Source organism: Gracilinanus agilis, chromosome 3 (genome assembly GCF_016433145.1).
Source record: "Gracilinanus agilis isolate LMUSP501 chromosome 3, AgileGrace, whole genome shotgun sequence".
NCBI lineage: Eukaryota > Metazoa > Chordata > Mammalia > Didelphimorphia > Didelphidae > Gracilinanus > Gracilinanus agilis.
In genome coordinates, this window is record NC_058132.1 from 679,650,429 (window position 1) to 679,664,191 (window position 13,763).

At 38.4% G+C, this 13,763-nt stretch overlaps 1 protein-coding gene across 1 annotated transcript in view; it reads right to left on the reverse strand.

Moving 5' to 3' along the window:
- PEX5L (peroxisomal biogenesis factor 5 like) overlaps window positions 1–13,763 on the reverse strand; it is a 200,657-nt gene that overhangs the window by 105,551 nt on the left and 81,343 nt on the right. The window contains exon 3 of the mRNA XM_044669564.1: window positions 7,089–7,193. Within this exon, the coding sequence (XP_044525499.1) occupies window positions 7,089–7,193 (105 nt within the window). The remainder of the gene's footprint in view (window positions 1–7,088; window positions 7,194–13,763) is intronic.

A 13,763-nucleotide genomic window follows, 5' to 3' on the forward strand; every position in this document is an offset into this window, starting at 1 on the left:
CCTTCCTTCCTTCCTTCCTTCCTTCCTTCCTTCCTTCCTTCCTTCCTTCCTTCCTCCCTTCCTTCCTTTCTCTCTCTCTCTCTCTCTCTCCCTCTCTCTCTCCCTAAAAAGATTGCTTAGAAGCCTCTGATTGTCTTGGTGGTTGAGAGTAACAGAAGAACAGAAAACACAGGACTAAGAAATGAACTTTTTAATGTGAATAATACTAATTCCAATTCCTTTTATTTTTATGTTATTTAATGGAAAAGAAAGGTTTCTATTAGGTGGCATTGTAATATCTGTCTCATCCCACACCCTGGAGACCTTATTTTCTAATTTATACTTGGTACTCAGGCTGCTCTAAGACCACCAATACCATCTATCTTCCACCCTTGAATTCCTTAGGCTGACTTTGCTGAATATTCTTTGAGGTATTTCCTGCATTTTTTCACTTTCTAGGTCAGTGTTTTTTTCTCCCATTGGAATCTAGTTTGGTTCATATAAAGCTTTGGAGGATGAGCAGGGTTTCTAAGGCAGCGTGCAAGGCTCAGGAATTAGGTGGAAGAAGGCCAAAAGTGAGACCTGGAAAAGTAACTGGGGGTAATCAGGAGCAGAAATGAATGGCAGATGATGCTTTCATTGGTTAGAAAGGAGAGAAGATAGGAGATAATATGACTAGAGCTGGAATCAGAAAGATCTGGGCACTAATCCTGTCTTAGGCACTTCCCAGATATATGATCTCGGATAGGTCACCTGCTCTCTCTGGGCCACAGTTTGGACTTGACAGCCTCTAAGATTCCTTCTGATTCTAAATCCAAGATCTTAATAGTCTATGACTTCCAGAGTCCAGAGCAGGTGGGAAGGCTTGGTAGGTTATTGAATTAGTTTAGGATACTGCTAATGAGGACCTGTGCTTGGGCTGTGGCCTTATGCTGTATAGATGACAAATGCTGCTAAAAGAGTGCTGGATGAGAGTTCAGGAGAACTGGCTTCTCTAAATTGGCCAAGTCCCATAATTTCTGTGTGCCTTATTTTCCTTTTCTGTAAATGAAAGGGTTGTACTAGATAACCTCAAGTTTTTGGGCTATATGTCCTTCCAATTCTGCATCAATGGTTCCATGATTAATTCTATCTCCCAAGCTGGACTTCAACTTTGTTTACTTAATGAACAACTGGAAGAATTCCTGATCTCTTGTGAGCCTATATTCAAGGCAACAGATTTGTTGCAAAGGACAGAGCATCCTTGCTACTTGTGTCCTTGGTCCTATCCTTCCCCTGCTTTCAAAAAAACAAAAAAAGGGCCATGGAACATCAGGAGTCATTTTCAAATGCAAAGGGGTTGAGGCTTCAAGTGTTGGTTTTTTTTTGGCTTATATACATATTTAATATGAGTTGGTAATTTATCCAAATGTTTACATTTTAATTTGAGGGCAAAGGAGATCCATGACATCCTGGATGCTTTAGAAGAGATCTCAAAACAAATTATATTTTAAATAATAGCATAAGAGCCTCCAAGGATAATGCCATGTTCTCCTGAAGATGGATAATCATTTTAGTTTCACACCAAAGGACCCACATTGATGCTTGATTTAAAAGGAAATATTTCATTTTCATGTCTAAGTAAGTTAGAGAAAAATATTCATCTGCTTCTACTAAGCTGACCAAAAAAGTGAGTTAAAAGCAATACTCCTAAAAGCAGACTAGAAAATGAGGTGTCCATGCTTTCCCCTCCCCCTTTTCTGTCAATGTTATTTTTTCAAATGCAGTTAAACAACTTGTATTTTTTTAAAGCCATGCATGTGAAACAATTAAACATTCTGAAGGTTTTCTTAATTAGTTTCTACATGAATGGAAAGTGCTCAGATCTGTTTTTAACAAGGCGTAGGAGTGTGTGTTTGGAAACTCCCCATATGCCTTTTTCCCCCTAACATTGTCAATTCAATGCAGGTGTAACATTCATCATTTAGACTCCTGCTTGGAGATCTGCTACTGAATCACCTGCCTGAGATCATTGTCCTCATTTTGAAAAGTATTGAAAATTCAATCACATGGCAATACACTTGTGAGGGGCTTGATTGATGGATAAATAAATAATACAGAAAAAACTATTAGAAGGTACTTAATGAATCTATTCTGAGTTTAACAGAATTTCTGAAGGGGTCTCAGCTCAAAGTGGGAGCTAATAGCCCTAATGGTTTTGAATGACTCCCAGTAGTTCTCTGGATTTGGGGAAAGCCTATCAAGTTATAAGTATAAGTAGTAGAGGCAAGCACATAAGTATCTAACAAATGCTTGTTGACTGAATCCAGTTCTTTGGAGAACACCTTAAGTCTCCTCTCTGCAGACATGGTGCCTATATATCCCATGGCAATAACTCTAGTTTGAGAGTTCTATAGAACTCTATAAAAACATGAAGAAAATAAAATAAAATAGGGAGGAGTTTTAGAACTGAGATTTCATTAATGTAGAGAACTTTCAGGTGAGGAAACTTCCTCTACCTTTGCAAAGTAACTTATAGTCTTAGAGAATTACCTAGAACTAGAGTACTGAGAAATTAAGTAATTTGCTTGGGTTGCATAGCCGGTATGTGTCACAAATAAAATTTAAACCCAGGCCTTCCTGGCCCCGGACCAGGTTCTCCATCCATTTTAATCACATGACTTCTCTATGCCCCAATACTGCCCAAAAATATTTCCCTTCTAGTAGAGATGATTTGTGAAAGAGAATTCTGTATTTTAGATATTATGGGAATTCTAATAGATTTTAATTTACTCTAACAAATGGAATGGAGCTTAATTCCAACAAATCATTAGCATTGATGATGGGAGCAGAAACAAGGCTCTACTTAATGTCCTGTCAGATTGGCACTCCATGACACAGAGGGGGAAGAGTAGGCAGTTGCTGATGTCTGATCAGGAAGCTTCTTTCTGTTTCTCTACTTTTCCTACAATGAAACAGCTGGGAAAGGCAGAGATATGGATTATGACAGAAATATACAGGTTGTGGTTGCAGAGGGCAAGGGGTGGGATTCAAGGGTCCAAGGGAGTGAGTATTTGGTTGGTGTACAGTGAAAGGTGGTAGATACCAAGACCAGTCGTGGTGTGGAGAAGGTTTGAGCTATATAATCAATCAGTGATTGTGGGGAAGGATCTATCATTAATTGACATGAGAAGAGTAAGGGAGTGAGAGGACTTTGGAGTCATGGCAATAATGGTTCTTTCCTTGTCACTGCCAACTCACTAACCTACAGTGGCTCCCTAACACCGCCAGCACCAAATATAACATAGTTTGGCTTTTAAAGCTCTTCACCACCCAGGCCCTTCCTCCCTTTCCAGATTTCTTATACTTTACTTCCCACTGTATATTGATCAGAGTCCATCTCCCAGCTCTCTACCTTTTCCTATTTCCCTCATGCCTAGAATACTCTCCCTTCTTCTTGTTTACTCCCAGCCTATGGACTTTCCTGCTAATTGTATTTAATGAAAAGGTTCGCCTTTTTATTTTTAATAAACTTGATATTTTCCTCCCTCAAATATTTCACTCGAATATATAGGATCATAGACTTAGATCTGGAAGAGATCTTGGTGGTCATCTACCAAACCCTTCATGTTCCAGGTAAGAGAACTGAGGCTCAGAGAAGTTAGCAAAGATCATGGAATTCTAAATGATAGAACTCTAATTTGAACCCTGGAACTCTTGTTCTTGACAAAATACTTTGCATTGTGTTATGTTGTCTTTCATTCTTGCATCTACCAGAAATAGGCTCAATATGTTTATTCATTCATGGACTCTGTCCCACATGGTCCCACCTGTGTTTTTCCTTGTGATTTTTGGAGTGCGTCAGTTCAAGATCATCTGAATCCTGGCTTGTGTGATGTACCTGAATTCTTGTTGGTACTCAGTCCATGGAGTCATATAGCAAGAATGAATAACAATTGCAATCATATAACTCTCTGGGGTATTCAGAAATTACTGAGTTCAGATCCCACACTCAACATTTTCTTCACTTTGTCCATTAGACTAGACAGAAACGTGGACTGCAGCTGGGGATGGGAATAAGGCTGAAAGGTGAGGTATGGGGTACAGGCATCACACCATATAAAACACAGAATGACAAATGCTGATACTCTAAAGCTTTGTGGTTATAATTTGGTCTCATGAATAATCACTGAGTAGGTGAAGGGTCAAATATAACATTGACTTAATTCTGAGTGGATCTGTGTGATTTTCCATGAAACTCCACTGTGTTAGCAAGCAAGCTAGTTAGCTTCTAACCCATTAGTAACTCATGACATGAAGTGTCAGCCCTTTCCCTCCCAGACCATGGATAGAGATGATTCTATAAAATGGGGGCATGGGCCACTCACCGCATTCTCATGAACAAAGCACCTCGATGAGGGGCTGACGTAGAGACACCAGCACAAAAATACTTCAAGACACTAGTACATTCATACAGGTAGGCTAAGAGAGCAAAAGATGATATGGGTAGTAGATTGGATGCTATGGTCACCATGGAAAGTACTCACTTTTTCAGATCATCCTGCTTCTTTTTGTTTTTGTTTTTTTGTTTTTGTTTTTTTGTTTCAGCTGATACACACCACTGGTGTATAGCAGGGGGGAGAATCCACTTGATTATATCAAATAATAAAAATGTGCAATCAATTGAGAAGTAACTGGATAACAGCTGTCACTGAATCAATTTGTTAAAAGAAAAAAAAACTAGCACAACAGGTGCCCAAAATGTTTATGAATAGGTGCTTTCATGTTGCCAATTCATAAACTAGGCAGCGTGCAACAAGAATAGGATGCTTGAAAGAAAGCAATCTAGAACTCTCATGCAGTAATGCTTTTACAGATTTGTCAAAAACATATAGCAACATCAGACAGATGTGAAAGGAAGAAACTGACATACAGTCTTTCTTGAATACAAGAACAGGGCAATCATCACTTTGGACAAAACATGTCAAGACCGTGTGAAGAGAAGTCACTTTGGACATTTCAAAAGGATAACTGGAAATCATAGAATTGCTTGAGAAAAATCCATGTCCAGGAAAAAGAGAAAGAGGGTTCAGTTAAACAAAGCAGGTCCTGAAGGGTGGCATTAGGTAGTGAGGTACACCCCTACAGACTGGAACTAGCAGGGATATGCCAATCAGTGGCCATCTGAGGCCCCCGATGTATTGATTCATCCCTGCCACTCATGTGGCAGTCTCATGAGCATCTGGGAATGAAACTGGCTACATATTTTGGCTGAGATGATTCTGCAAAGGTCATATAGACTCAGAGTAACTCTGCCAGACATCTAACGGATGCAAAATGGAAAGTGGGTGGAATAACTAGGGTCTGGAAAAGTTGATAAATACCAAGCAACTGCATCAACATGTTCTGTGCGTCATTGAAATGAGGCTTCTCTATTTTTTAGATTAAAACACATACCGCACACTCACACACGCACACACAACAAAAAACCTAACAGCTCTGAAAATATAAAATTCAGCCAAAGCTCCTTGGCTCCCTAACAGACGTTCTCATCACCCAATTTGGATGTAACGTGTCATTATAATTTTCATTACTTACAACATAACGCTTAGGATAAAACAAAACCACATATGTTTTCAGCAGCTGGAAGGAAGATTTGCTGATAGAGTAAAGGGAGTTGCTAAAATGTGGCTTTGGGCATAAGTGCCTTCTCTGAGGGTCTTCATGGGGCATTTTGACTCTGGACACATCCTGTTAACTGAACTAAATCATTGTATTGACTGGATTTGGGAAAATGAAGTGTGAAACATAATATTGTAAGCTACGTTATATGTTAGGGGCAAATAAAATGGAATTTCAATTAAGAAATAAAAACACTGGCAAGGCAGCACCATGGACAGGGTGTGGATGACTTTGTATGTCCTTTTATGTTAGAGGTGGTGAGTAGATCTGTGATTTCACTGGTGTGGGAAACTTCTCATATGAAAACTCACTCCAAGGGTTCAGATTGCCATCCACTGGAATAATAAAAATCAAAGAATCATGGAATCATAGATTTAGAGCTCTATGGGACCGTAGGGTCATCTAGTCCATCGCCCTCATTTCTGAGGTGAGGAAACTGAGGTCCAGAGAGTTTGGTGACTTGCTTGAAGCCTCACAGGTAGTAAGTGGCACATCTTGGATTTGAAATCAGGTTCTCTGATTCTAAATCCAATGCCCTTTCAACTATATTGCAGAATCTTAGAGGGTTGTTTGGAAGCATGGAGAATTTAATGACTTGCCCTTAGTCACACAGCTCATATATGTCAGAGGCAAGACTTGAACTCAGATTTCACTGATTTCAAGGCTAGCTCTCTATTCACTACTCCATGCCGCCTATCTTATATATACATATATGAATCAATTTTGCAGGGTGATTCAAAAGCTGGCTGCCTCCCACACATTATCAGAGAGCACCTACATACACATAAGCACAGATTTGCTTCTTATAATTAAGTTTAACGGATACAAAAAATGGCCCCCTTGTGCTTACAGACCAAACAGTGCTTATAACATCAAGGTTATCACACAGGCAAAAATTTGCACAAGTAATTTCTGGCAAGTGGACTTTTGGATCACCCTTCAAAGTTAGTTATCCATAACAATATGTGTATACATATGTTTGCAATGCACATATTCACAACATGGATATATTTAACATTTAAGAAAATCAGTTTAGAAAATCTGCTGGCAAACTGACATATGTCTATGGGCTCTATGTCAAATAACTTTGTAAACTGGAATTTGCATGTAATTTTTTTTATTCAAAAGTACCATTAAATGAATGGTTATCCTTTTTCCAAAAGTCCTTCATAATGAAGCAACATTTGTTGTATTTGTATGTATACATATATTTTTTAAAAAAACAATAAGATTGAGTAATGAAAATTAATACCCATAATTAAATAATAAATTGTATTTTCCTTTCCCTCCCCCCCAATTTTCCATTTTACAATTGTTTCAGTGAAAACTGTCTATATTTTTTTTTGATTGGTTCCAAAGAGTGAATGTTTCTCCACTAGTTAAAAACCATAGTCTTTGATCAATGAACATATGTCAGCTTCCTACTGGAACCCTATTGGTCTGCCCACCTGTGATGTCATAGTAAGGAGGGGCTTTTCTTCAGCAGACTCCTCCCTCGGTATCTCCTTCATCACCATGGCAACAGCCTTATCGGCTGCCCTAGAGCTTTTCCCCTATAACAGTGAAACCAACAATGACTTGGGTCAGGAGGAAACGTGAACTTGTTATTGGTTACAAGAAATTCTAACTGGTTAAAGAACAATCCACAATATAAATGAAGAGTAGGATGGTAGAAGGAAGTCTCGAGGCTCTTGGCTGAGAACAAAATACATAAAAATACTGGAAAGGAGATTTGTGAACATCTAGTTAGTGTTTACAACTTTACCACGGACATTATATATGATATATTGAATCTTAACATCATGTTTTTTATATATTTGTAATATTTTTAAATGCAATCTTCATGGCATAAGCAATAATTTAGAAATCTCTCACACATGTCACATCTTTCCTGGTAGAATAAAAGCTCCTTGAGGTTTGGGATTATTTCTGTCATTGTATACCCATTAGCTAGGATGGTGCCTGGAACATTATAGATGCTTGATAAATAATTGTTGACTGATGGATTAATTGAATGATAATGATACACCCATTCAGAGGGAAAGAATAGGGTTGGACCACCCAAGAAGGCACATCTTCAAGGTGCCATTTTGGGGGTAGCAAGCACTCTAATATACCTTGGGTAGAGTGGAAAATGAATGGTAGTTTAAAAATATACCTATTTGTCCAGTCTACTGTGGGGTGGTAGTCTGACCATCCATTGCTTTCTTGATTCTCAAAATGTCTGACTGGAGATAGGAAGTCTTGGATCCAAATCTGGCCTCAGACATTTGACCCTGGGCAAGTCACTTGGTCCCCATTGCCTAGTTCTTACCACTCTTGACTGGGAACCAATACTTAGTATTGATTCTAAGACAAAAGGTAAGAGTTTTTTTTGGGGGGGAAAGATGTCTGAGACTAAGAAATTAGAACTGAGTTATAAAGTTGTCATTTCTAAGGAGTCTTGTAAATCCAGATATGAACCAAAGAATGGTTAACAGGTGAATTAGGAACTACTTTCCTTACAGATGATACTTGTAGACTATTTGATCATAATTCTAGAGATTAAAGAATGGCAGGACTTTGTATCTTCCCCAAATTCCCAATTGTTGAGTTTGGAGAGTTGTAGTTTCTCATCATTAAAAGAAATAGAAAATTTGAAAATCTCTCAATCTGCTCAAAACCTGATCTGCTAAGCATTTAAATGCTTTAAAAAATTTGAAATTAAGTGATCTTCCAAATATTTTAGCAAAAGAAAATAAACATCATTTTTTAAAATGGGCTTCTCAGTGCTGATTTGTTCATCCTCTTTTCTAAGCAAGAACTTTCCTGGGGAAGAGGAATTTGATCCTGAGAATGCACCTAAAGCTTTGCCTTGGCAGTGTGCTGAAAAATGGGATTGAGGTTCACAGGAATAATGCAGTGTCCTGTATAGGATAGATTAAAGAGCATGGTGGAATTTTAGCGTCCAATATCTGAAAAGGGCAATATTTGCTAGGATTAATGTTAACCTGGAAGGCCAATTATCTTGACAACCACAAAACAATAAAAGGAAGTGAAATTCTAATCATTGCCAAGGTGTTAGGGGACACTTATTTCTTCCAAAGTGTATCTGATTATTTAAGGGTTCCATTTAGAATGCAATCCCTTTTTTTTGGTTAAAGAAGCCATTATCTAATTTTCTCATTGCTTTCCTTCATAAAACTCAACTGACAGTAATTCATTTCTCAGAACAATTATATGTTCTCTTCTTTGTGATTAAATTTTAGAACGTTTAAAATTGCCTGAAATGCTAGATTTCTTTAAGAAATTAGAATTCAGAAAGGGAAATGTCCCTTCATTTCCAGAATATCTTATGAGCATTGGATTTCAGAAATTTCCCCAACCTTCTCAATGGCAGCCATCTTCACAGGCAGTCTGACTGCAGTGGCATTAGTTCTTGATCTATGTACAGATAAAGATATCTGAGTACATTGTTATACAGGAGTTCTTCTAGATTGGAGCAATATTAATGCCTTATAGGATTGTACATAACTCTGTTTTGTGAAAAGATTTCTTAGGCCACTACTAAAACCATATAACATTTCATTGCTGATCTGAAAATTAGTTTGCTGACACATTCACCCTAAAAGCATAGAGAACCATTAGAGGCCAAAGACATCTACAAGCTAAATACTTGACATGACAAAGTTTTTGTAGCTTATATTCCCAAAGAGCATATTCCACCCGTGAAGATTTCTTTCCATGCTCCCAGAAGTTTCGGACAATAGAGGCATGCTCGAGTCTGAATTCCTTTTTCTATTCAAAGAAATAAGACCTACTATAACTAGTGTAATTAAAACAAATCAAATCAAATGAAAAAACCCGAAGAGTTTTATTTCTTGGGCTAAGAGAACATAATGTCAATTGGTCAGCATTTCAAAGATTCTAGGTCTAACCTTCAGAATATAGCACTTATTTGAAATGCTACCAATCCATAAACTTGTTTTAATTAAAAAAATATGTGCAACCGGAGTAGCTGGGATTAGCAACTGACATGCTATTTTACTAAAGAAAAGAAAGAAATAAAAATTAGTCCTTTCATGCTGAACTCTAGAACAAAGCAGTGATCAGCGAGAAAGGATGTATCGGGAACACATGCGGTGCTGTTTATTTCTTGCACAGTAGAAAAAACCCACCAAGGCCAGAGTCAGGTCACTTTTTTGAAGACAGTGCCACTTTTTCTTCAAGGTTACACCTACTACCTGGAAAGAGTCATGACACCCACGTTAGAGCTTATGGTGAACTTTCCCCCCCTCTAATAAGCACTTTGGTGTTTGAACGGACCCCAAATCTCATTGTGGTGGCAAGTGTGGCTACAGTCAGAGGACAGAATTGTAAACACTGCAAAAATGACATCTCTTTGGTTCCAGATATTGCTCCCATTGGCCACTACCAATTCAAATGGGTTTTACTTGAATATCAGAGGGGGATTTTCTCCCACCCCCTGCCCAAGGGTCTACCACCTCCACTTGGCATCTTCAAAATCAAGCAATGCTCTTTCTGAATCTCCCCTTCATCTCTCACAATAGCAACTCTAGCCCTCAGAGCCCAGCTGATGACGGCTTTAGCGATTTCTGAAACAGCACAGTTGGCTTGTCAGCAGTTCTATTGGGCTGTCAGGAACCTGGCCGTTTTTCTTCTTTAAAAAATCAGTGAGATATGGCATCCGTCTTGGGAAGGAACACGTGCATGCCATGATAATGCAGATTTCAAACTCATTTTTCTGAATATAACCACACTTAGAATTCAATATCACTTATTCTCTATTGTTTGTATTAGCACGATGGCAACAAAATATACACTAAATATACTTTCATGCACATAAGTGGATTCATATTCTTGGAGTCACGTTTCTCTGTATGTGGCTTTTCACAAAGGACAGCAGAGAGACACGAGAAGTTAATCGTCGTGTCTCGATACTTTCTGGATACTATTTCAGACTGCTCATCACTTATCAGCTGAGAAGATTTGTGTTCTAACTTGCCACTGAATCCAAGGAATCCTTTTGTTTGGATATTTGGACAATGACATCAACGATAAAATGGGAAAATTCCATTATTGCTTTGGATTTGTGACTAAGTCTTTGATTTTTATAGGACTTCACGCTTTTCCAGTGGGCCACGTTTCAGGTTTATGAGCCACTCATGAGGACAAGTGGATTGATGGGTAATTTGTACACACCCAGAGAGCAAATAAATTATGCAAAGCAAGCGCTCTGATAATAAACACTAAGTCTTAGAACAGCTCCTTCCCATCGGCTTGTGGTTATAATGGCAGGAGAATATTAATATGGCATAATTTGTACAGAATAAGACATGAAGATTTATCAAGAAAATCATTTCCCCATCTCCTCTTGTTCTTGCTTTATAAAGAACCTGAGCCCAAATAATACAACCTAGTATCCTCTTAGGAGCTGAGGCCAAGGCAATCTAATTAGTAGCTGCCAATGGTGACCCCTATGGCTTTTCAAGACTGAACCATTTGCCATTGCTGCATTCAGGGATCCTGCCTAACCAAAAGCTAATATCCAGGGCCAGTTAGGTGGTTTGGGGACTTGGAATTGGAAGACCTGACAGGTTGAAATCCTACTTCAGACACTTACTAGCTGTGTGGCCCCTGGCAAGTCACTTAACCTTTCAACATCAGTTTCCTCATCTGAAATGGGGATAGTAATAGCACATACATCCTAGGGTTGTTGTGAGGATCAAATGGAAAAATAGCCCATGTGCAAAATGCTTTACAAACATTAAAGGGCTCTATAAATGCTAAGAATAATAATGATGATAAAAGGCACGTGTAAGGCTGTTTGAGAGAGATATACCAGTCACCTAGTCTTGTGAGAATGCTCATGTGTAGACCTCCAATAAGTGTTTCTAACTGTGTGTAGAGTAGTTTTGCTGTTTGCCTGGGAACCTTTTTTGGGGGGGATGTCAGAACAGATTGGTTCAAAGAAGTTGAAAAGATCTTCAGAGATGCTTTCTTTGCCCAATCTGGCCTGGCAGTAAGTAAATATCATCCACAACCATGGAGACTAGGACACAGCATATAGTCCTTTTCTCCTTCTTGTGGAAAAATTGTTTGAATTATCTCAAACTAGCAAAGCATCACAGATCATTGGACTTGGAAGGGATCTCTGCAAGTATCTCATTCAATTCATAGTTGAATAAGAATCCCCTCTATAACATGGAGGGAAAATCATTTAACCTTTGCTTGAAAATATGTAGCAAAGGTGGGGGCAGCGAGGTGACTCAGTAGATTGAGAGCCAGGTCCAGAGACAGGAGGTCCTGGGTTCAAATCTGACCTCAGGAACTTCTTAGCTGTGTGACATTGGGCAAGTCACTAACCCCCCGTCCCCCCATTGCCCAGCCCTTATTGCTCTTCTGCTTTAGAACCAATACATAGTATTGATTCTAAGACAGAAGGTAAGAGTTATTTATTTATTTATTTGTTGAAATTTTAGCTGATTTAGAATTATTTATTTGCCTTGATTTGTCTAAATCCAAGATTTCCTCAGTGTGGGAAGTTCCCATTGAGGAACTCTCTCTTTTTTTTAAAAATAATTTTTATTTTTTAGAAAAGTTATCCATGGTTACATGATTCATGTTCTTACTTTTCCCTTCACCCACCCTCCCCCCCGACCTCCTCCCTACCATAAGAGTTTTTTTAAAAATAAAATGTATAGTGAAAGAAAACACTAGCTCCTGAGGCAGTCCATTCCACTTTCAGATGGTTCCAAATACTGGGAAATTATTCCTGACATCCAACCTACATTTGATTCTCTACAACTTGTGTCTGTCACTCCCTACTCCTAACCTCTGGGATCAGGGGCAACAAGTTCAATCTTTCTTCCATGGGATAACCCCTTAACTATTTGAAAATGACTACCATGCCCCTCTATAGGTTCCCTTTTCTCCAGGATAAAGATCCTTGATACGTTCAACTTTGCCTTCAAGAGTCCTTCTCCATTCTGGTTGCTTGAGATAACAGAATCATGGATTTAGAGCTGAGAGATTGCTTAAGTTTAAACACTCCTTTTTATAGATGAAAAGACTGAAGCTCAAAGAATTTAAGTCACTTGCCCATAGTCATATTGTTAGTAAGTCAGAGTCAGGATTTGAACCTAGATCTTTCTGATCCAGTACTTTATTCACTTTGCCATGTTATCTTTTTTTAAGCTTAAGTATTTTTCCTGAAAACTTTTACAAATTCCACAAGTTGAATGTTTAGCATGCTGAAATTCTTCCTAAAGACTCTACACAAATAGAACTCTCCCAAGGGCCACATGGAATTGGAGAGGGAACAAGTAGATTTAAAGATAATTTGCATAAACTAGAAAGAATAATCATAGAATTAGAGCATTGGAAGGGACCACTGGGGCCACTTAATCCAAATGGTACCTGAACAAGAATCCTCTCTCCAGCATCCCTGACAGATTGTCGGGCAGCCTTTGCTTAAAGACCTCTGGGGAGAAAAAGGCACAGCAGATTGGGGACAAAGAAGCTCGGTTTGAATACCTTCCCTCAGTAAGTCACCTTAGCTAAGCAAGGCACTTGGCGTTAGTTTCCTTAGATATAAAACAATGGGGCTGGACTACATGGCTTCAAACAACCCTTTTAACCCAAGATGTTGGAACCTCAGGAGAGCTCATGACTTCCTAATGATTCAGGATAGTTTTTCTTATAATAAACCTAAATCTGCCTTTTAATTCTTTGCAATTTCCCAATTACAGATTTTAATATTGCTTCCATAACAGCTATCATTTCTTAATTTTTAAATTTCAAATATAATGTGATCCATGCCCTCTCAATTATATATACATATATAATTATGTATGTATATATGTATAAATGCATATAAGAAATATGTATATATGAAACCACAGCTGTGAATATCACATCTGAATGAAATCACAGAAATCACATATATATGAAATCGGCTCTTGGTTTCCGTCTCAGGCTGTCTTTGTCTCTGTATCTCTACCTAGGATATTGAAAAATTAAGTGACTTATCCAGGGTCTCATAGCCAAGTTTTCTGGCTTCAAGTCCAATTCTCTCTCTCTCTCTCTCTCTCTCTCTCTCTCTCTCTCTCTCTCTCTCTCTC